Source organism: Acinonyx jubatus, chromosome C2, assembly GCF_027475565.1.
Source record: "Acinonyx jubatus isolate Ajub_Pintada_27869175 chromosome C2, VMU_Ajub_asm_v1.0, whole genome shotgun sequence".
Lineage (NCBI taxonomy): Eukaryota > Metazoa > Chordata > Mammalia > Carnivora > Felidae > Acinonyx > Acinonyx jubatus.
Window position 1 is genome coordinate 37,933,180 of NC_069384.1, and position 24,148 is coordinate 37,957,327.

A 24,148-nucleotide genomic window follows, 5' to 3' on the forward strand; every position below is an offset into this window, starting at 1 on the left:
CAAAACAAAACAAAACTTTTCAAATGGTATTGTGTCCTTTTCCATGGGAAAGGTATGTAATGCCCAGTAGTCTCCCTTTAGTGTTGATAGCATGAATGGTGGTTGCTACCTACATATGAGAACTTGTTAGGAACTACAGAATGGTGGTTTTCAAATTCTATTATTTCCTCTTTACTCAGTGACTGGCGTATTTGTATGAAGAGAAATTTCCACCCATCAAATATTTGGTTACTTTGGTGTATAACTTCTTTCACGAACATTTCTTTCTCAAACGTCATTTTTTATACTTGTTTCCCACTGTAAAATTTGTGTTGTTGAGAAAGAAAAACTTGTGAAAGAGATTAGGTTCTGTCACACATTTTCAAATCTTCACATTTTAATGAGCTTTATAGGGAAATGCTAATGTTTAGACCATGTTAGTTGATAGCTAAGAAACACGTTATTTTAAATAAGCTTCAAGTGATTAGTGAAATAATGTGTTTAGTTTTGTGTTTGATGGTGGGAGAAAAATGAGAAAAGGGGTAAAGTACGTGGTTATCTAGACCTGAAATGCAATTAGTTTAATTTCCACGTCTTGAAAGACTGTAATAATGTGGCAAACATCTGATAAAATAAATGTCCTACTACTTCCTTCCCCTTTTCAAATCAGCATGATATCCTTCTTTGTAAAAAGATATCAAACTCATCTGGCATTGGTTAGCACTACAATGCTGTGCTATATCTAATGATTGCATTTTCATGTAGCAGATTTTAACATATGTGCCTGGTATTTTGGTTATAAATTTGTGAATGGCTTTGTGACCTAGAAAAAAAATTATCCTCTGTGGATCTCAGTGTAATATTTTGGATCTCTTAGTTTCATTGTATTTCTTCTAGAAAGTAGTGATAGTGTATTCTCTTTCATTTTTACAATGTACACATATACATGAGTAACTTTTTCATATTTAAAAAATTATATTATACATTATCTATCATTGGCAATAAGTTTTGTTTATTTATTTATTTTTGTTTCATTGTAGAAATTTGGTGCAAGGGAAACATCTACTATATCTGAATATGAAGTCATAGATGTCAGTAACTTCTGTCTCCTTGGAAAGTCTAAACACTTTCTAACTTCATGATTTCCATATTAAGAAACAATGATGCTTTATATATAGATTTGCTTATGAAAGGAAGAATACAAAACACTAGGCTAAAAATATCAAAGTATTTTGAAAAAATCTACATAGTCTTAAAATGAAAAGCTCCATACTGCTTTAGCATTTGCTCCTTGTGAATAAATACCAGTAATATCTTTGCTATTTACTGTTTCATTGCTAAATAATTTTTCAGCAAGCCTTTCTAAAGGTAACCACAAATTCCATATGTTCAACACTATTTATACATTGCAGATACTAATAAAATATATCACTCTTTTGTTATGACAGTAGATCTTAAAATAAGAAGTAGGAATTAAAAGAAAATGTGACTAGGTTATATCAATTTTGAGGTAGGTAAAATTCTTCTATTCTCCCCTGAGAATGTCCGCATGCCGTATTTATAGTTCTTGTACTTTATTGTGAGAAACACTCTCTTAGATTCACAAAATTCTTCACAAAATTGTTAGTGATAACTTTCAAATAGAAAATCAACGAATTCAATGAGCAAATTGTTAACATAACCAACTGATTTATTTTTACTTTTTGATCATTTGTATTGGAGTTTTTAGAGGTAACTCTTACTAATATAATGCCTAATATTCATTAACTACTCAGCAATCATATGTAACTAGCTATGATACAATCACAGTAACTAGCTATGATAATTCTATTATTATTCACAATTTTCTTCAAAAGCACAAGTTTTCACATTATTCATGTAATTTTTAGCAGTTACAAATTTAATACTATAATAATCTCTGAAAAAATAGTACAAACAACTGTAATGTTACAGTTACAAATGACTGCTTTTAGTATAAATGTGAAGAATTATTGATATCATCTCTAAAACTTTTCTCTGGTCAAAGTACCTTTATTTCCTTTCTTTTTGTTTTAACTGTGAATGTTAAAATTGCATTTTTAAGATAATTTTCATCCCTTTTGGGTGGTGTGCAATGTGCACTTTACAATTGACTTATAATTGGGCTATGCTGACAATGGAAAATCTTACAAGTATTGAACATGACATTTATGACAGTATTGCTGTCATCTTGGCTTCTTTTATTGAATATGCAGAGAATTATAATTGGGCTAAGAAGCCTGGTAGCCTGGCCTCTTTCCAATTATATTAACCAGCCTAGTCTAGTATTAGCTGCCTGAACACACAGAAACAGGCAGAGAGCTTTTGTTTTCCTTTCTATTCTATGTTGGTTTCTACCCTGTAATTTAAGAATACAATCATCTGCCTTCATGCAATGTTTGAGAACTTTCAATTAATCACCTCCATTCCACGAGAAATGTAAAGATTTACCTTCTCTATTTTTATTTCTTTATCTTTACCTAATTTAATATGAATTTTTATGAAATATGGGTTGTATCTGTTACATATTAAATACCGATTGTCTCAAATATTTCTAAGTGTTTTAGGTAAGTTTTCCTTGAATTCATGCTAAAATTTTTAAGTGATAAATTTGAATTTGAAGAAAAATTTCTCTTCCCATGAACAAATCAATATACACTGACGCACTGAAATATTTTCTTTGAAATTGAGGCAGATAATATTTTGCATATTCTAACCATGCGTTTCAGCTTTGTGTAGTATTAAAAACAATACAAAAGAGGAAAATAATGATTAGAAGTCTGATATCTACTAAACATCTACCAAGAAACTAAAAACTAAATTTAATTGAAAAAAATAGTAAGAAAAGTTCGTTTGTTTCGAACACTATATTCTGTAGTTTTCTTTGTCTATTTTTTCCCCTCTTTCTGGTTTCTTATTTTAGAGCATTAAATATATTTGAGTATTTCCTTTCCAAATAATCCCAACTCTTCCATCTGTAATATTTAAGATCTTCATCTTTGTCAGTGTTTTATCATCTAAATAGAAATATGAAAATAGCCTGCAAAGCTGTCCTAGAGAAACAAAACACCACCACAATATATTAGGCATATGACACAGGATGTGCATTGCGATAATGTTAGTAGGAGGAAAAAAAAAATTCTACAAATGACCCCACTATTTATCAATAGGCAAAAAGTGTCACATTCATATAGACTATTGAAAAACATGTAACTATTAAAATAGTGAGTTAGAAGACAATGAGTTAACTTGGAGGATGTGAAGGAAAGCTGACTGCAAAGTAATGTGTATGATCCTGTTTGGGGAAACAAAATATGCAAAATATATAGGTTTTTAGCTTTTATATTAGCTTTTATAATAAGAATTTCAAATTTTATTTTTCTAACAATAGCAAACTATTTAGAGGTATTTGATTATGCATTGTGTCTAGAAGTCTTCCTTAGAGTGGGAGAGAGCCAAAGCATAAGAGACTCTTAAAAACTGAGAACAAACTGAGGGCTGATGGGGGGTGGGAGGGAGGGGAAGGTGGGTGATGAGTATTGAGGAGGGCACCTTTTGGGATGAGCACTGGGTGTTGTATGGAAACCAATTTGACAATAAATTTCATATATTTAAAATAAATAAATAAATAAAAATAAAAAGTTAAAAAAAAAGAACTCTCCTGTATAACGCTTCTAATTTCCTCATTAAGTTTACTTCTGCCCCAGATAGTGTTTACCACTAGGTATAAGTAAATTGAAATTTCTACTCCTTAATGGGAATGATGCCATTTAAAGTAATAGAGTTTTCTCCTTTTATAGCTATGTGGTCAACCAAGTTCCAAATAACTGAAATCTAATGAATCATGCAATTTTGATTTGGCTTTGTAGACCTGATATTTGCAGTTCAGTCAGTGACTCAGTGCCTTAAACCCCATTCTTAGATCACAGATTTGGAAAGCAGACACATTCAGGATCAAATCCCAAACTTGCTTCTTTCCAGCTGTTTCACAGTCAGCAAGTAATTTGACTTAAAAAAAAAATAACGTTTATTTATTATTGAGAGACAGAGAGAAACAGAGCATGAGCATGAGAAGGGCAGACAGAGGGGGAGACAGAGAATATGAAGCAAGCTCCAGGCTCTGAGCTGTCAGCACATAGCCAGATGCGGGGCTCGAACTCAGAAACCGAGAGATCATGACCTGAGCCGAAGTCTGAAGCTTAACCGACTGAGCCACCCTGGTGCTCCTAATTTGACTTTTCTAAGTCTCAGTTTCCACATCCGTGAGTCAATCAGTAATAACAAAACTTACTTCTTGAAATTGTCATTATTAAGGGGCGGAAATATGGAAAGCACTCAATCTCAGTGCCTGACATTTAGTAAGCCCTCAATAAATGCAGGGGAGTTTATGGGTTATATTTTAACCGTTAAATAATACAAAATATGTTTAAACTATATGTGTGTATTTCTTTAATTGAATTAACTGAAGTTGAGTTAGGAAGGACATATAGAAAGAAAACATATACATACAGTCCTTAAAATGAATTTAGTGCCTTAACGATGTTTGGTATTTGCACTATATATCTCTTATCTATCCTACTCTTTCTTATTCAAAGACTTTAACCATATACTAACAAAATATAACCAATTATCACTTTCTTAATTATCGATTCTATTCGTCTAAAGTGTGTTGATTATGTAATCATAAATATTACCCTTTTAAACTTTAATAGGAATAACATCTATTTTTCTTACCTGATACTCTAATATCTAACATGTTTGTTTTCTTCTTCTTGTGCAATCTTTCCTTGGAACCAGCGGCTGCTTCAAAGAATAAAATGAAAGGTGAGCTCCTGTCATTCTGCATGACTCACCATGATTCATTTTTCTGGTCCGTTGTCTAAGCCATGTCAACTGATGGAGCCAATTCTGTTGGTGATAATACTAGTTCCATGTATGGACATCGGTCATAAATTCCTACAAATATAAATAATATTATTTCACTTATTCAGTTTCTGATATATGTCTATGTTTGCATGATTGTGAGTTTGTTTTCTTGTTTTATTTCTAATTTTATTCCTAGTGGAATACAGTGCTTTTGCGCACCAACATTTGCCTGTTGACCTTAGTTTCCTTGATAAAATTGTGAATACAAAAAAAAAAAATACACCAGAGAATAAAGCTGATAGCAAATGTCTCAAAAGCAAAAATTCACAGAATTATGTGAAAAAAAATTATCTTCCTTTAAAAAGTGAATATTATAAACTGTACATTTGTATTTATGACTTTTCTTCCATTTCCTAGTTGCATTAAGTTTATATTTGCTAGAATCCTGGAAATATAATTTCATGAGAGAGGATGTGCTTGTCTAATGCCAGAATATCTCCCTGACAGGAAAAAGACTTTTGGCTCAATACATCTTTACAGTTTTGAAAAAAATCAAATATATGTATGCTACTTTGTCATGGGTTTATAGTTTATATGTGTCAATTATATATTCTCAAGAGCAATCTATATATTTATTTTTTCACCTTCTTATCTGGAAAAATATATATGGTTTATCCTTCATTTATCTTTCAAATATCTTTCATTTATAGAGCAAAACTGCAGTTACCTTATTGGTCACATGTCTATTATCTTCAGTTTCCTCATCTACAGAGTTAGAAATAACAGTAAAAACTTAAAAAGGTTGTTGAGATGATAGAGTTAAGTAAAATATGTAAAACAGTTTGTAGACTAGTATTTTAAACAATGCCAGTTTCCTTTGTTTTTCACAAACCCAGCTCTTTGTAGAGAAGTTTCTGGATCTTCATTGTTTAGCATTGCCTTGCCTAATACCTTCCTGTATGCTCAAGAGGAACAACCCAGTAGTTTTGTCTTTTTCAGTAATTTCCCATATTCAGATCTTCTACAGGCCCCCCTTTTCTATTATCCCTCTCCCTCCAGCCCTGCCTTCCCCCACGTTCAAATTGTACAGCTAGTTTTCATGCTATGACAGATCCATCTTTGAAGTATTAACTGCTCCCTATTTATAAATCTAAGCATTTAATGTGCAACTACTATTTTCCTAGCAATATCCTTGTTTTATAGAACACTGAAGACACAAAAGACAAGGTGGCAAAATTATTGTAACCCTTTGTTTTACCCTCCAGTATAACCTCTTATGTTGTTTCAATACATATCCTAATAGAATTAGCCAATCCTTGCCACAGTAATTTTCTGTCTGGTGGTGAACAAAAGAAATACATTCATAGAGCATTCAAGAAATTACTTGATAATTAATGCACGTTTATGTATAAGCATAATGTATATTTAAAAAAGCTTAAGAAGTACAACTTTAGGAATGAAGATTTAAAAACAATGTATAATAATGTATTCATTGTAGTATATAGATTTAATTGAAAAGGGAGTTAAGGAGATATTGAGATACATACTGAGGTTGAAATACTCTTTCTCAGAAAATGCTTTCTGTGTGTGTGTGGGGGGGGTGGACTTGAACTGATTCTTGAAGGATAGGTAGCGTATACAGAAAAAAAAAAGTAGTACATGGAAAAAATAATTTGAAAACATAAGTAAACAACTGAAAGCAGGAATGAGTACAGTCCATTTCAGGATAGTGAGGACACCTTTTGATGAAAATCTATGTTTTTATGAGAGTGAAAGAAAATATGTTTGATGATGCAACAGACAATTGTGTGATTATGAGTCATTACTGCATTTGATTACCTAAAACCTCTTCTCATAATCACATCTGTGGTCACTTGGTAATTCTTAAAAACAATGGGCGATGATTCAATTTACAATAAACAGGTTAGAAAGTCTGAAGTACAGGAACCAACTTTTAATTGGACGATTATAACCATAAATTATGTTACAAGTGTCTGTCAAATCAGGTCAGAATTCAAGCTGGCTAGGATTTTGCAATGCAAACATACTTATATGCCCAATTTAGTTCTTCTCAGAAAGACATTCCCACTGTCCTACACCTATCTATTTTATTTGAATCTTCTTTCTCCACCTGTGTAAAAGACTACAGGAGGTTTAAGGACATAGTTTACCCTATGCCTATATTTTTGCCATCTCCCAAGTGTTATGGAGACACAAAATGATACTTTCTAAAATGAACTGTGCCTCAAGTAGAAATTGAAATTTTATTTCTAATGATGGTTTGAGACAGATGTATATTATGTAGAGATAACAGAAAGAACTACTCAGTATTTTTATTGTCCAATTTCCGTGTCAAGGCAAGTGGTCTTCAAACAGGAAAGAAAAAAAAATGTGGGAAAGAGGAAAATAAAACCCAAGGTAATGCAAGAGCAGTTGGTTGCTTAAAAATAGTTCATTTCTTCTGACCCAAACAAAGCACATCCCAGGGAACCAAGGGAAGTATCGAAGAAGATTGCATCTCATTCATTTATCGTTATGGAATGATCCAAATATGGAGAGTTTCTGGAATATTGGAAAGAAGAATATGTCTTGATTTTTTTAAGGAAAAAGGATTACATTCCAGAAACTATAGACTGGAAAATTTGACATTAAATTCCCAGTAACATTTTAAAATAAGACTCTTAAAACAGCAATTTATGAGTGTTTAGATTAAAAGAGAGTTCACGGAGTCAGTTAGCAGTTATTAGTAATGACATAGAAAATTACCCTAATTTTCTCCCACTCCTTTTTTTATAATGGTTATTATATCAGTATCTGAGGGCAATAGTATAAACATATCTGAATACCATCAAATCTTGTAGCAACTAAACCTTTCCTTATCTGTGCAGAAACTGTCATTCTGAAGATCACTAATTATTCTTTAGTGGTCAAAGTGGTCTCCCAATCCTCATATTACTCAATTTTTTCCTGCTGAATAGATAGATAGATAGATAGATAGATAGATCGATCGATCTTGATCTTCTCTCTCTGTATATGTATATATTTCTATTTCCCTTGGTTTTAGTGTGTCTGTATAGATTTCATTTCTTCTTAATTCCTCTTTGCCTTTCTTTCTCTCTCATTTTCTATCTTGTTCTGGAATATAGGTTTCATTTAGGTTATATCTCTGATCCCTCAAGAGATTGCTTGTTGCAGTATTGGTCCACTTCTCTATAGTCCCTCAAGAAGATGAACTTCACTTCCTACAAAATAAAGGAAGCAACTATTTTCTAGATGATTATGTACCCACAACCAATCTCCCTCACCACTATTGACTATTAAGAGAAAGACAAATGATCCAAATAAATTCCTCTCCTGAAAACTTAAAACTGGAAAAGGTTGGTGGGGAGAAGGGTGCCTGGGTGGCTCAGTCAGTTAAGCGTCAGACCCTGGATTTCAGCTCAGGTCATGATCTTACAGTTGGTAAGTTCGAGCCCTGTGTTGGGATCTGCACTGAGAGTGCAGAGCCTGCTTGGGATTCTCTCTCTGCCTCTCTCTCTCTGTCTCAAAAATAAATAAATAAATAAACTTAAAAAAAACTGATAAAGGGGGAAGGAGAGAATAGGAAAACTGAAAGGGGTTAAGAAAAAGGAAGAGAAATGGGAATCAGATTTGTTATACTTTGTGGGGATGAATTTTGTAGCTAGACTGAGTAAGAAGATGAATTAAATTTGAGAAAAGAGAAACAGGAATGTACAAAGAGTGAAAGTGAAGAGAGTGCCCTTATGGTGCCCAGTTCCCTTGTTCTAATATAGGATTCTATTTTATCCTTGCCCTTTGGGTTTATGACACAGCTCTCTTGTAGTTAAGCTTCTAGATAGATTTCTTTTGCTTGCAGTCAAGAGAACAGATTAATATAATCACCTTCCTCTAAAGTGTTCTTAGTTGATTTTTGTTAACACTTTTCTAGACTTGATCTTCTATTAACCTTCTATCTGATGTTGCCATCATCCAGCTGAACATTTGAACCTGAATATAAAAACAATCTCATCTTTTTTTTTTCAAATCTGAACTTTTGGGGTTTACTATGTCTTCTCATGAACAGCTATTGGCCTAAATTCCTAGATGATTTGAAACATGCTTAATTCTTCCACCTTAATGTACCCATAACTGATCGATTATCAAATGGACCTAAGTTTATGGGGATGAAATGATTGTTTTGGTTTTGGTATGGGGATCGTAGCTTTTGCATGGATCCCACTTCTTCAAAACATTCATTCCTCAGAGCTTTCCTGGAGTAGTTTCTATTTGTCTCCTGCTTCAATACTCAACATTAGACAATCTATTCTCTATTCATATATCATGGTGAATTCATATAACATCAGTTTACTATCCAAGTTGCATTCATATGCCCTACACTCAAATTTCAGCAAGATCACCAATGCTTTGCCACTTAGAGATAGGGAAAAAGGTACCTTGGAGTGTTCCTAAAATTTCTTTCCATGAAAGGATTTTATTTCACTCTATCATAAACTTACAGACCAAATGTATCATAGTGATTAATATTATTACAGAATATTACAAAATTTCTAAACAGTTTTAATCCAATAAATATATTTTTGTCTTCAGTCTGATTTTTAGGCTTTATTTTTTATTCAGAATTTGACAGTTATAGTGGGGATAATATTTTATTCCATTTCTAGCTATTACCTTTAATCATATAATCATTTTTCAGTGTTCAAATAAAAATTAACATAATTACTCTGACTTTGCATAAGAATTAAAAGATAATGAAGGACACTCAGCAATCTAAATTGAGATACATATGTGGTTTAGAGAAGAATCAGCATTTCAATTTACTGGATTTAAGTGATAGTCATGCATAATATTATTAAATAAATGATTTATTCATTTATTTATATTGTAAATATAAAGTCTGCTATTCAATCAAAATACAACATTTAGTATCCCGAGTTTCCCATCATATTATACCTTTTGAGGGTGAATTGAAAGGCACATACAAGATTGACATTGAGACATTTCTTTAAAGTATTTTTAGATATTGTCTTCAGTGGAGTATCTATAGCTCAGTGTATATTGCAAATATACACTATATATTAAGAAATTCCACTTTGTAGTCAGACAGACACAAGTGCAATCCTAATTTTTCAACTTACCCTGATTTGAGCACCTGGAAAATTGGTTAATTTCATGCAACATTCAACTCTTGTGAAAACTTTATGGAATAATGTATAGAAAGGGGTTAACCTGGGGAATGGCACCTAATAAACAGTACATTTTACCTATAGCTATTGTTATCATCATTACTATTATTATGTAAATGATATCTGTGGAGAAAACAAACATGTAGTCAAAGACAAATCCAAAAACTAAAACTTCTCTTTGAGAATCTGCTATATGTCATCTTCGTGGTGGCTTTCATATGTTTATATTCATTATAACGTTAAAATAAACACATAAAATATAACATAAATGATCCACTTAGGCATATGTAATTTTTCTTTCTTCACATTTAAATATTAAAATCCAAAGTGTATACATGATATCATTGAAGAAGTTCAACCAGGAGTGCCTGGGTGGCTCAGTTGGTTAAACATCCGACTTCGACTCAGGCCACGATCTTGCGGTTTGTGAGGTCGAGCCCCTCTTCGGGCTCTGTGCTGACAACTCAGAGCCTGGAGACTGCTTCAGATTCTGTGTCTCCCTATCTCGGTCCCTCCCATGCTCATGCTCTGTCTCTCTCTGTCTCTTGATAATAAATAAATGTTATTTTTTTAAGAAGTTCAACCAATAGCAAAAGAAAAGAAAAAAATAAGGAAATTATGTTACAGTGAGATTAATCTAATACTTAAAATGTAAAAATTACTTGCTTTTATTATATATGAAGAAACTGAGGAGTAAGATTTATATAGTTTCTGTTGAAAACATCACTCAACTCCTTTTGTTGAAGCTATGTTTATATTTTAAATTTAAAAGTATAAGGAATTAATGGGTGCTTGGGTGGCTCAGTCGGTTGAGCATCCGACTTCGTCTCAGGTCATGATCTCTCGGTTTGTGAGTTTGAGCCCCGCGTCGGGCTCTGTGCTGACAAGCTCAGAGCCTGGAGCTTGCTTTAGATTCTGTCTCCCTCTCTCTCTACCCCTCCCCAACTCATGCTGTATCTCTCTCTCTCTCTGTTTTTCTCTCTCTCAAAAATAAATAAACATTTTTAAAAAACTGGAAAAATAAAAGTATAAGCATTAGGGGCACCTGGGTGGCTCAGTCAGTTAAGCGTCCAACTTCAGCTCAGGTCATGATCTCATGGTTTGTTAGTTCCTGCCTCACATAAGGCTCTGTGCTAAAAGCTCAGAGCCTGAAGCCTGCTTCAGATTCTGTGTCTTCCTCTCTCTCTGCCCCTCCCTCGCTCACACTTTATTTCTCTCTCTCTCTCTCAAAAATGAATAAACATTAAAATATTAATTTAAAAGTATAAAGAATTATTCAAACTCTTACATAACAACTACGAAATCTTCAGCAAAAGTAACTTATCAAGAAACAATTATTGAAGCTTAGATTTATTTATCCCACACAAGGCTGATGTAAGGAAATATGCTTGGAGTGTTAGAAATACAGCAGTCCCCCTTAATCCACAGTTCATCATTCCATGGTTTCAGTTACCAGCGGTCAACCTAGTCTGGATGGAAGCAGATGACCCTCCTTCTGATTATTGTCAGGTCAGCAGTAGCCTAATGCTACCTGTGTCATTGACTTCATTTTATGTCATCATAAAGGCATTTTATCATCTCACATCATCACAAGAAGAGTGAGCACAGCACAATAAGACATGATGAGAGAGGGGGAGACCACATTCACATAACTTTTATTACAGTATATGGTTATAAGTTCTATTATAAATATTGTTCTATTTTATTGTTATTGTTAATCTCTGTGTCTAATGTATAAATTAGCCTTTATCATAGGTATGTATGGAAAAAAGCATAGTAAATACAGGATTCAGTATTATCTATGGTTTCAGTAATGCACTTGGGGTCCTGGATGTATTTCCTGCAGATAATAGGGGACTACCTGTAAGGGAATTTAAAAGCATGTTATGTTTCTATAATGGATTCACTAAGGGGTTTGGGTAGAAGGCCCATGTAGATGGTACCTTTTAGAAGGTACATCTACCTTCTACTTCACCTCACTTCTCTAGGAAAATTGCCAAAGATACTGATATATATGATAATGCAATGATGTTTTTAAAGTTATAATTTATTTCTGAAGCTTTTTTTAACTTTTAAAAAAGTGGATAACAATTATAATAACTAATATTTTCAATGTTTACCATGTGCCAGACATTACATTGAACATTGTATGTGTGTTTTCCTTTTTTAATGTTTATTTATTTATTTTGAGAGACAGAGTGTGAGCTGGGGAGGAGCAAAGATAGAGAGAGAGGGAAAATACAAAGCAGACCTGACACGGGGCTTTATCTCACAACCATGAGATCATGACCTGAGCCGAAATCAAGACTCAGATGCTTAACTAGCTGAGCTATTCAGGTTCTCCTGTATATGTGTTTTCTAATTTAATCCTCACAAAAATCTTTGAGATAGATCCTGTTATTATCTTTATTTTTTTTTAATTTTTTAATGTTTATTTTTGAGACCGAGCATGAGTGGGGGAGGGGCAGAGAGAGGGAGACACAGAATCTGAAGCAGGTTCCAGGCTCCGAGCTATCATCACAGAACCTGACTGGGGGCTCGAACCTATGGACCATGAGATCATGACCTGAGCGGAATTCAGACACAACTGACTGAGCCACCCAGGCTCCCCATGTTTATTTTTTTTTCATGAGGGAAATGAATGAATGAATGAATGAATAAATAAGGAAAATGAAGCAGAGAGTTAAGAAATAAGTTCAAAAATTCAGAGGCAACCCAACAATTCCAAATCAGAGTTACTGACTCTTGAGTTCTAACTTTTAATCTATTAAAGCTTCTAAAAATTTCAGACTAAATTATCAATATTATGATTCACCTAAATCTTATGTATTTATTTAAATATATTTACCTAGGTCTCACCCACCCAAATAGGATTGGGCTGAGAATGGGAGTAAAGTAGAATGTTGATCTGTTGTTATTAGGAACAAATAAATTGGACTTACCTATTGGGGTATATTGGCAAGGAAAATATTCTCCCAGTAGACTTCTTGTTTCTCATTCTTTTTAAATTCTTTTTATGTGGGTCTTTCATTCATTCACCTTATGTTAACCTCACTCCTCACTTATTCTCTCTTGGGAAAGTGAGGAGGTAATTAGTTTGTCAATAAGATGAGTAGTGTTCTAGAAAAGCTTTAGGCATAACTAATGTGAAATACTGAAATCAGAAGAGGGTAACAGGGTTAAAGAATGTATTCATGAAAATTTTATTGTAAGATGATTCAGGGGGTCAAATGTAGACAACTTTTCTTGTTTTTAAACTGAAGCTTCATTTAATGTGGTTTCTGGTATTTATTTCTCACTGTATAGGGGTTTTGACATGCATTTGTTCTGTGGGCTGTCTTATTATTTACTATTATACAACTGCCCCTCTTCATGTTGCACAGTACAAACTAGTGTAGGTCAGGATAGAAAAACTTTCTAGATACTCCATTCACAATTCTAAAAGAATATTATTTTTCTCTTGATTTAATAAGGTTTCACTCCCCCTTGTCTCTCCTGTATTCTTGAAATGCAAATAAGGGTTTTAGCTTTCCTGTGGACATGTGGAATAACATAACTCATTTGCCCCAAATAGGCTGCAACTTTGTATAGCAATTAGAAATTGGTTTGTGTTGCTACTTTAAGTTTATGTCCTCATTTCCGTCATAAATAAATCATTGTTCTATTTTTTTATTCTATCGAAATACATCTCATCCATATGGCAGGATCTTCTGGGATTCAATTCATTCAGTTGGTTCATGTCATCCTATTGTGTTAATAAAATTGGTATTTGCTTATTCTACAGCTGCTGTGTGGAGTTTAGAAAGTCTGTAATTGAAATCCCAAGGTTTGTGGCATCTTACAGGTTTCTAAACAGAAAAAAAAAACTCTTATAAGGAGAAATGCAGTGATCAATATTTAACAGTTGGGCATTTAGGGGCAGTTTCAAGATAAGTGCTATAAAGTACAGAATTAAATTACATTAAAAATAAATTATAATTTATACTTCAAATTAGATGGAGTGATGGTGATGAGTTTTCAGTGGAAGAGAATCATTTGACTTGGCATCCTAATATAAAATATTTATCACTAGCAAAGTATACTATTAAAGACTTTGGGGAAATTTATCAGAGTACCTGGGTATTAGTATCTGCTCTACTATTTACTTGATGCTCACATCAGTAAAGTAAGGACAAAAAATATCAGTACTACCTACCTCATAGAATTATAATGATATATAAAAAGAATTTATAATGATTTTATAATGATATATAAAAAGAATATGTGAAAACACTTTTAAAATAGCTAATTGATATTTAGATGTGTAAGTAGTTATTAATTAGATTAGGCTTAATTGCATAGCCAAGGACTTGATATTCAGTAATAAATAAAATGTGGCCCTTGTTCTGAGCCCATTCCAATGACTCAGGTGAGTGGAAAGAACTTTTAATGATGATACCATTTTATGCTTTTTCTTACTGGACACCCTTGGAAAAGGAGTGAACAAATGTTTCTTAATTTAATAAATTTTTATTGAATGTCTGTACTAGGCTAATATATAATGGAGAGAAAAAATATTGCTTAGTTTTGACCTCATGAGGCTTTCACTCATTTATTCATTCATTTATTCATCCAACAGTTCCAGGGATAGCTACAAATATGTCAGTGAGAAGAAAAAGTAACTTGTATACTAAGGTGTATTGTAACATTATAGGCATTATGAAGAAAAAATAAAACAGAGGAGTAAGACAGGAATGTGTGGGCAGAGTAGAGAATGGAGATGGTTCTAATTTTGAACAAGGAGATGAAGTGAGAGGGCATTTGAAGAGGGCATGCTGAGAGACCAAGCCAAGGATGTCTGGGAGAAGCAATCTAAGAAGAAAAATCAGCAAGAGCAGAGACCTTCAGGCAGTGAGGGACCTAGCTTATTTAAGAGACCTCGTGAAACTAGAAAGGCTTGAGCTAGGAGAGAAAATAAGAGAGAAGTCATGGAGGGAATGAGGAACCAAATCACATAAGGATTTTTGTTTTGCTCCAAGTGAGATGAAAAGCCACTGGAAGTTTGAGCAAAGGAGACACATATACTGATTTAGTTTTTATAAGATCAGGTTAGATGTTCTTATGAAAACAGACTGAAATGATAGGCATTGGCACATTTTTCCAGGAAACCAGTGGAGTGATGATGTTAGCAGGACTAGAGTCATAGCAATAGAGGTGGTGAGAAGTAATCATAGGAAGTCATACCTACCAGATTTTGCTGACTGAAGATGGAACATGATATAAAGAATGAGATGTAGGATGATTTTAATGTGTTATGTGGTTATTTTTGTTTTTGCCTGAAGTAATTGGAAGGACACATTTACCTTTATAGATGAAGAAGACTTAGGGAGGAACATGGTAAAATAATGGAAACTCAGACTTGAATACATGAAGTTGGAGATCCAGGTGACAATGACAGGTAGAAAATGGCTATATAAATATGAAATGAAGGAGAAAGTTCTGGACTGCAAAAAAGAAATCTGTAAATAGTTGTCTATGGAAGTATATAAAGCCGTGAGATTGGATAGATTTATTTAAGTTATAAGTGTGGTTGTTTGGAGAAGATAAAAACCTTAGGACTGAGTTTTCAGGTACTGAAAACTCAAGATCAAACAGATAATGAGACACAAGCTAAGGAGTCAGCAACTGAAATAAATGTTCTTTTTTAAAGTTTCTTTTTTGTTTGCGGGGGAGGTCCAGAGGAGGGACAGAGAGAGAGGGAGAGAGAGAATCCCAACCAGACTCCCTGATGCAAGGCTCAATTGCACAAACCCCAATATCATGATCTGAGCAAAATTCAAGAGTTGGGCGTTCAACCGACTGAGCCACCAGGCCTCTGAGTTAAATGTTCTTGACAGATGAAAACTGAGAATTTATCATTGGATTTATCAATGTGGAGTCAATGGAGACCTTGATAATTGCCATTTAGGATAAAATATATAGAGGTTAATTAAACCTACATCTGAAGAAATGAAAATTTGCTACTGTAAAACAATGCATGATAGTACAATGAGATCTGATTACAGAGACATTTATTTTAATAAAAGAAGGCATAGGGATAACTTCTTGGAAAAAGCGATGGTCAGGAGAGAAATAAAGAACAGCTAAGTAAGTAAGAAGAGAGGGAAAAAATTCCCACGTAGAGGGAATGGCAGCAAGAAAAGCAACTAAAAGGCAAAATAGCTTCTGTGGAGGAATCAATGGGAGCAAGGGTCAAAATAACAGTGGACATCAAATCCAAAATATCTGGGAGTCTTATGGCTTCTGGTCTGATGTCCATGTGTTTAATCTGTTTCATGTTGATTTTTTGTACATGGTATACATTAGTAATACGGTTTCATTGTTTTGCAGATGGCTACCCAGTTTTCCTAACACCATTAATTGAAGAGACTATTCTTTCCCTGTTGTGTATTCTTGCCTTGTTTCTCAAAAATTAATTGACCACATATGCATAGGTTTATTTTGGGGGTTTCTATTCTGTTCCATTGATAAATGCATCTGTTTTATACCAATACTGTACTATTTTGATTACTATAGCTTTGTAACATGGTTTGAAATCAGGGAGCATAATGCCTCCAGCTTTGTTCTTCTTTCTCAAGATTACTTTGGCTATTTGAAGTCTTCTGTGGTTTTGTACAAATTTTAGGATTGTTTGTTGTATTTCTGTGAAAAGAAATGCCACTGGAGTTTTAGGAGGGATTGCATTGAATCTGTAAATTGTTTTGGATAATAGGGTCTTGTTAGCAATATTAATTCTTCCAATCCATGAACATGGAATGTCTTTCCATTTATTTGTGTCCCTTCAGTTTCTTTCATCAATGTCTTATTGTTTTCAGTGTATGGATACTTTACCTCCTTGGTTAAATTTATTCCAAAATATTTTATTATTTTTGATGCAGTTGTAAATGGGATTGCTTTCTTAATTTCTCTTTCTGATAGTTTGTTGGAGTATAGAAACACAACTGATTTTTTATATTAGTTTTGTATCCTGCAACTTCAATATAATAGTATATTAGTTCTATCAGTTTTTTGGTGGAGTCTTTAAGGTTTTCTATATATAATATCCCACACAGTGCCTTGACGTTTCTATGGCAGAGGTGTTTCCCTATTCTAAAAACAATGGAAATCCATTCAGGGGTTTTCAATGGAAATAAGGATGGGGGTGATAGAATAGTCTCACACGTATAATTTGAAAGAGATTGCTAAATGTTCATGAAGAACAAATTAGAAGAGATTACTACAGATGACAAAAAAGATAAGTTGAATTGTCTGGAGAGTTACAATAGTCCAGGAAAAAAAAAAATAAAGGTAGATTGGCCTAGAGTAATTATTGGTAACGTCAGAGAGAAACAGATCTGAGAGAATAGAAAATCCTTTCATGAATACAGTTGAAACATTTAGCAGAAAAAAACAAAACCAACCGAGCAAGCAAACAACAACAACAGATAAACAAAATGAAAACAAACTGTGATCCATGAGTTAGGTTGGTATCTCTAACTATTTATAAAGGGTTTAAAATATTTTATTATTCTTCATTTCTCTTCCTTGTCAACAACACTGCAGACCTAAAAAGCAGAAACCTAGAATTACAGTTCTGATATTGTCAATATGTCAGCCATAGAAAAGTTCACTTATGTAGTACCATGGAACTGAAGTAAAAGTAAAGAAAAATTGTAGCTTATATTACCAAGAAAAAAAATAGTAACATTTTATTTTCCCTGAAATAATATTTATGTATACTATTGATTCTTATAATTGAATAGTTGGAAAGTTTCATATATCTAAATAATTCAAGGGGGAGGACACTTTATATTTTCAAAAAAGTCGGAAAAACACACTAAAATCATAAAAAATGCACATCTTAATTATATATGTGCTAGTCAGATCTATTTTGGATATGGCAGACTAAAGGTTACTTATAAATTTGATTTTGACTAGAATTCAATTTGAGGTTATATTAGTGACATCAAAGTAGTAATAATGTGTGTGGCATATGCTTCAAAAGGTTTATTCATTTGTCTCACTACTTAGGTGTTTTCCCATCTTGGCCAAACAAAAGCCACCTACTGGCAGAGTAGGATACCAAATTATTTTTATGTAATCTTTTGTCAAGATGCAACAATCATCTAAGTGACATGGAGTTCACTTGAATATGCTGTCTGGATACAAGGCAAGAATACTGTTTGGCTTGAACAATCACCAAATAGTTCATGAAGTAATTATTTTCCAGCTCAGCCAGAAGTCATCTTGGGAAAGGCTGTCAAATGTCTTGGCTGCTTAACCAGAGTTTCAGAATCCCAATAGTATATAGTCACAAAGGCAGGTATGACTAGTTAGTGGTAGTGTATTCAAATGGAAGCTGAGGGATCAGAGAGCTATATCTGTGTTTATCAGGGTATGGTTTCCTCTAGAAATAGACATAGATGCTTCTATGCAATCTGGTATTTGTCTCATTAAAAACTTTGAATTTGTTTCTCAGCAAATAAAAAGTTAATCTTCAAGCATGAAATAATTTCTTTGTTACAAACTTGAGGAACGAATTTAGATTTAGGTGAAATGTAGCTCTAAGGTTGTAGGTAGATACATAGGTAGATTTTAAAACTCCTTAGAAGTTTTTTGGAGGCTTAACAAATGCTTTGGGATTTTTCACACTCAAATCTTATTTAATGTATCTGCCATGGCCAAGAATCATTTCAGCGTGATAATGTGACTCTATTACAGCAAAATAAGTGTTTAATAAGCATTTCTTCCATAGCTATCTCAATAATCAGAAGATTTTGGAAGTCCTAGTCATTTTCAGGAGATTCCTTAAAATAAAACAAAACACATATACCCATGGGTTAATAAGAGATCTACACAAAGAAAGCATTCCTTATAAACTGCAATTGTTCTATTTTAAAATCTAGCAACTGGAAATGCATTTAGAAACACACTAATTAACTCACATTCAGTTATTTGTGCATTCATTTCCAAAATACTTATTGAATTTATGTGTAGCTCACTAGTCAAAAATATTGATAGTATATTTTATATTTTGGAATCAAATCTAGAATCTCAAACAGATATACCTATCAGTCTCAAAGATTTAAAATAAACTATATGTATAGCAAAAATGAGTATGTTTAGAATCTAATTTTAAAAGACCACATATGATTTTTGGAAAAACTTTCCCCAAGAATATAAACATTACAATATTGCCCAAGATTATCCCATTTTTCATTGATTTCCGTATAGCAAAATGGAATAGAAGGTTGCATTATCAGTTTATATATTCTGTTATAAACTTTGACTAGTACCGATTTACATACCAAAACAAATTTTGAAAGAACAGAGTCATGCTGCTTTTGTTGTTGAAAAATTATCTGTAGTCTTCAAGGAAACTGTCACCTTAAAGTGGATTGGAGTATGGAGAATAAATTTTAAGATGTCAATCATATTATTAGTTCTAAAACTGGTAGAAAGATGACTACACTAAGATATATTTTCTGTTACTGAGTTTTAAACAAAGGAGATGAGATTTGTTTCCTTTTAAAATTATATAACTGCTTCAGCTTCATCAATAGTTGTGCAACTATAAATGACAGATCTGAAATTAACTTAGGCATATAATTGAGGAAGAGAAAAAAGTAATTTAAGGGGAAATAATAATGTGGCTGGAAAATGAATAAGATGACAATAAATTTATTGAAAATACATATAAAATGCAAGTTGCATTCATTGTGGAGAATACAATGTCAGAAAGTACTTTTATTTTGAAAAATAATAAAACTACTTTAATTTTGAATATCAAAGCATTTACAGTTACAGGTGAGGAAGCACCAGAATAGATAAAATTTAAACAATTGTCCAAGTATGAATAAAACTTGAAACAATCTGTTATTGGTAACTTAAAAAACAACAAAGACATGTCAGAAAATCAAAATTTAAAAATATGATGTGAATTCTTCTTATCAAATTCTATGAAATGTGTCACCCAAGCCTACATTCAAAACAATTTTATTTTTAGTTATTGAGAATCATAGGCAAAGGACAGATGTGATCTCTTATATGAGGTGAAAAAATGTAATTCTAACTCTTGCAAATGAACCTAGCTTAATCAGCTAGTTTTACCTTGGACACAAGTCTGCTATGAATAATAGTATTTGATGTTAAAGAATAACTCAATACAATTAATATCAAACACCTTAAAGGAAATAAATCAATCACATACACATTCGAGTTGGAATTTTAGTTGAAATGGATAACCAAGTTGATAACATTTCATTTTCTAAGAAATTTGATCTGATACACAGAAACTAGTCTGTGTATCTTTTTGATACCTTTAGTTAGAAAGATTATTCCTACTCATTTCATCTTAGAGAATGTTTTACTCTTCCAGTGGGTAAACAGTATGCTCTGTTTGCATGCCTTTTCCCAAAGAAGGCTATTATAGCATTTGATCCAATAGCTTCAGTAATAAATCAGGTATAATGAATTCTTCCTGACAGTGTGGGGATCAAATAACTAACATTTTTCCACACTAATTCTAAAGGTTTGTTTTACGTGACCATTATTTCAATCTGTAGTGACTATTCTTCAGGTTTGTTATCTGAAAGACTTTAATTTTTGCTTTACTTTGGCACTTGTATTATCATTGTCAATTGCACTACCTTTTTATTCTTTTTGTTGTTGTTGTTTCCTTTTGTTTCCATCTTTCTTCATGCAACTATGAGGAATATGAGGCCCTAATCATTTTCTTCTTGTATCAATACTGCAGTTTACCACCAGGTTCCCTAGTTTTTTTTGTTGTTGTTGTTGTTGTTGTTGTTGATAAATTACCATAACAATGCATATCCTTATCTAAGAGTTTCAAGTCCCTACAACATCAGCTGGCTCCCTTAGAAGAATTGTTCTTTTCCTGCACAAGGAATTTGCCCCATAACCCTACCACAAAGTACTTGGAGCCAACTTCCTTCTGGCTCACTGAAGCAGCTTGGAATTTCCCCAATACTGATTAATTCCTTACATCTAATGTTAATCTCTATGCTCCTTCTTTAATCATATTCTCTACATTCAGAACTCGACTCTATATTCACCTGATCTAGCAGCTTTTTCCAGAATAGTACAAATACTCATCAGTAGTTCTTGTCCGGGAAGGAGTTCTCCTCCCTCTGTCTACAAACCGACAGACACTTTTGTTTCCATGTGCCTCTCAAACAGTTGCTTACTGAGATCTTTGGTATCAGTTATCAGACTTAATTAGATCTTGGCATGTGCTTTGTTCAGTTCTGTTGTAGGAATTAACAGCCCTAAGCAATGAAAAGTTTGAAATTCTTCAACCACTTGACCTGAGTGAGCATCTAAGTTCTTTCAGTATCATCATTTATTTCATCATAAGGAGATATAATTTTGGCCAATAGTGTCCTTGTTTATATTTTGAAACCTCTCCATATAAATGATAAGTGCATTAGTGCAAAGTCCATTGCTTCTGTCTTAGATAATTTATTTTCCCCAGGAGAAAAAAATAGAGTGACTTGTATTTCATCGCTAAACAACAAGTTACCTCACACGTGGAAAATTCTCTATGCCACTATCACCTTATATTATTCAAGCTGAGATTTAAGAAACCAAATATACTTGTTACCCCACTCTTTTGACTTGTATATGTTACTGTATCAGTCACTTAGAAAATAAAATGGAAAGTATATATACTTTACTTTTCTTAAAAAGTTGTCCTGTAGACAAGAGAGACAATTGGAAACTACTGTTTCATAAATCATTTGAATTATAAGAAAGCACACAGTGGATTTATAAATCTAAAACACTCCTTTTTACAAATCATTACTTGTTAAAAATTCTTCAGGGATATGAGACATTTTTTTTTTCCCCAGTAACAACCTATAATGTGTCAACCACTGGTCAGCAGCTAATAACATAAAGGACTTTTGTATAGGGGTATCTAACACGGTCTCATTTTCGATTACCAGATTATAGAATACAAGAGTACACAGGATATTGTTATTTTATTTTCCTTGTTAGAAGCTCTGACCACTGATTGGAACTAGCATCATGATGATGTCATCCAATGGTTCCTATGCCAACTCATGGGCATTTGCCTGTAGAGGTATTCTTTTACTTTCAGTGTGTGTATTTTACCTGATAAAGCATGCTATGGATATTATGCATGCATATCTTCCTACATGTTATCTTCTTTAACCTTTCCTAAGACCTTGTGTTGAAACCCACTATCAATATAGTGATCCGGTTGTGTCTGCCTCTTCATTGTTAAAAGCGCATGATAAACTCTTAAGAAATAGATGTTGGGGGTGCCTGGGTGGCTTAGTTGGTTAAGCGTCCAACTTGGGCTCAGGTCACGACCTCACTGTTTGTGAGTTAGAGGCCTGCATCAGGCTCTGTGCTGACAGCTCAGAGCCTGGAGCCTGCTTTGGATTCTGTATCTCCCTCTCTCTCTGCCCCTCCCCTGCTCATACTCTGTCTCTCTCTCTCAAAAATAAATAAACATTTAAAAAATTAAAAAAAAATAGATGATAAATTAAGTTGAATTGATATTTTTAAATGAACTGTCAGTGGCTTAAATTATAAATTTTATTTTCCTTGTGGTTTTGGTTGATAGTATTTGAGACAGTAATTATTTAGGAGCAGAAATGAAACATAACCCGAGACATCATGAAAAATATTTTTGCAAAATAGATGCTTTGAAATGATGTTATTTTTTTCCTCAATGGCAATTACAGCATGTCTGAAGTCTTCTGTCTTTTCCACATTAAAAAATATTCAACTGCAAATATAATTCTAGTGTTTCATTTGACAATACAGTGACACCCTTTCATCCTAAGATAAAGACCATCTATAGGATGTAGATAAAACTTTCTGATGGAGACGTGTTAGAGTACGTCTCAAGTTCCTATTCAGCACCATCATTGTACAAGCTGTTTTCTTTAAAAGAGAATATATTTTCATCTGAGATTTTTTCCCTCTGACTGCTTGTTATATACACCCTTCATTGATTTAGTTCTTTCTACTATGTGATTGCATTTTTCTTTTTCTGAGTCTACCAATTTCTGCAAAGTTATGGCCTGAGCAGCTCACATTACTCTCTGGGTGGTTTATGTAAATAACAATAATAAAAACCCCTGAAGCTTCATCCCTGTTCCCAGTGGTATCCCACTGACCTCTTTTCAGCTTGAAAAGGTTCTATCTATGGCTGATTTTTTTTTCCTTCCCACTGGCAATTTTCAGACTACTGTGCTTCTTCATCTGATTTCTTGACTCTTTCTTGACTTAAGAATTAATTATTGAAATGTATCAGATGCACTCTGAAAATGTCAGTGTATTTGGTTGGATTTACTAAGAAGCACAGCTTTTCAACCAACATGATATTGGAACTGAATTTCAAGTAGTGCCTTTCTCCACATATCCTTTTCACAGGCAACACAAAAACATGATGCAGATGATCTATACCATCTCTGAAAAGGTTTGTGCTATAGAAGGCCATTTGTCATTATCACTTTAGAGCAGAATGTTTACCTTTGCATTTTAGTGCCTTTTTTCTCATTGAAACTTTAACAAACACTTTGTATAGAACTACAAGAGACTCACAGAAGCTGTCCATCTATCCTCATGCCTCCAAACCAGCCTGTGGCTAATTTAATCTGTCCAATTCAGATAGTTATTGATCTTGGTATAAAAGGAATTCACAACCTCCCTTGTATTTGGTGGAATATTCTGCAAGTCTTAACTCTCACAGACTCAGATGTAGGAATTCATACACTGAATAGCACAAGTCAGCTTGAGAGTAGAAGCACTTTAAACAAAAAGACTAAGATCACCGGAAAAGAGATTCAAAAGCATTTATTAAAACATTCCAGGTGAGTTTAAAAAAGGAAGACATGCTTTAAGTCACAAGAAATAATTTTAAAAGGATATTAACAAAAGAATATTTTTAAGTAGCATATAGTCCATACTTATTCATTAAATTGTAAAATAATTATTAGACACTGACTGTAGACCAAACTGTTTCAGGTGCTTCTGTTTAACCAGTGTATACAGGAAGAAAAGAGACA

The 24,148-nt window shown here is 33.2% G+C and overlaps 1 protein-coding gene across 2 annotated transcripts in view; it reads left to right on the forward strand.

The window, feature by feature from the left end:
• The first annotated feature begins 4,736 nt into the window (after positions 1-4,736).
• CADM2 (cell adhesion molecule 2) overlaps positions 4,737-24,148 on the forward strand; it is a 337,826-nt gene continuing 318,414 nt past the window's right edge. For both annotated transcript variants that reach the window (XM_027077568.2, XM_027077570.2), the window contains exon 1: positions 4,737-4,821. In XM_027077568.2, the coding sequence (XP_026933369.2) occupies positions 4,752-4,821 (70 nt within the window). In that variant the 5' untranslated portion in view covers positions 4,737-4,751. The remainder of the gene's footprint in view (positions 4,822-24,148) is intronic.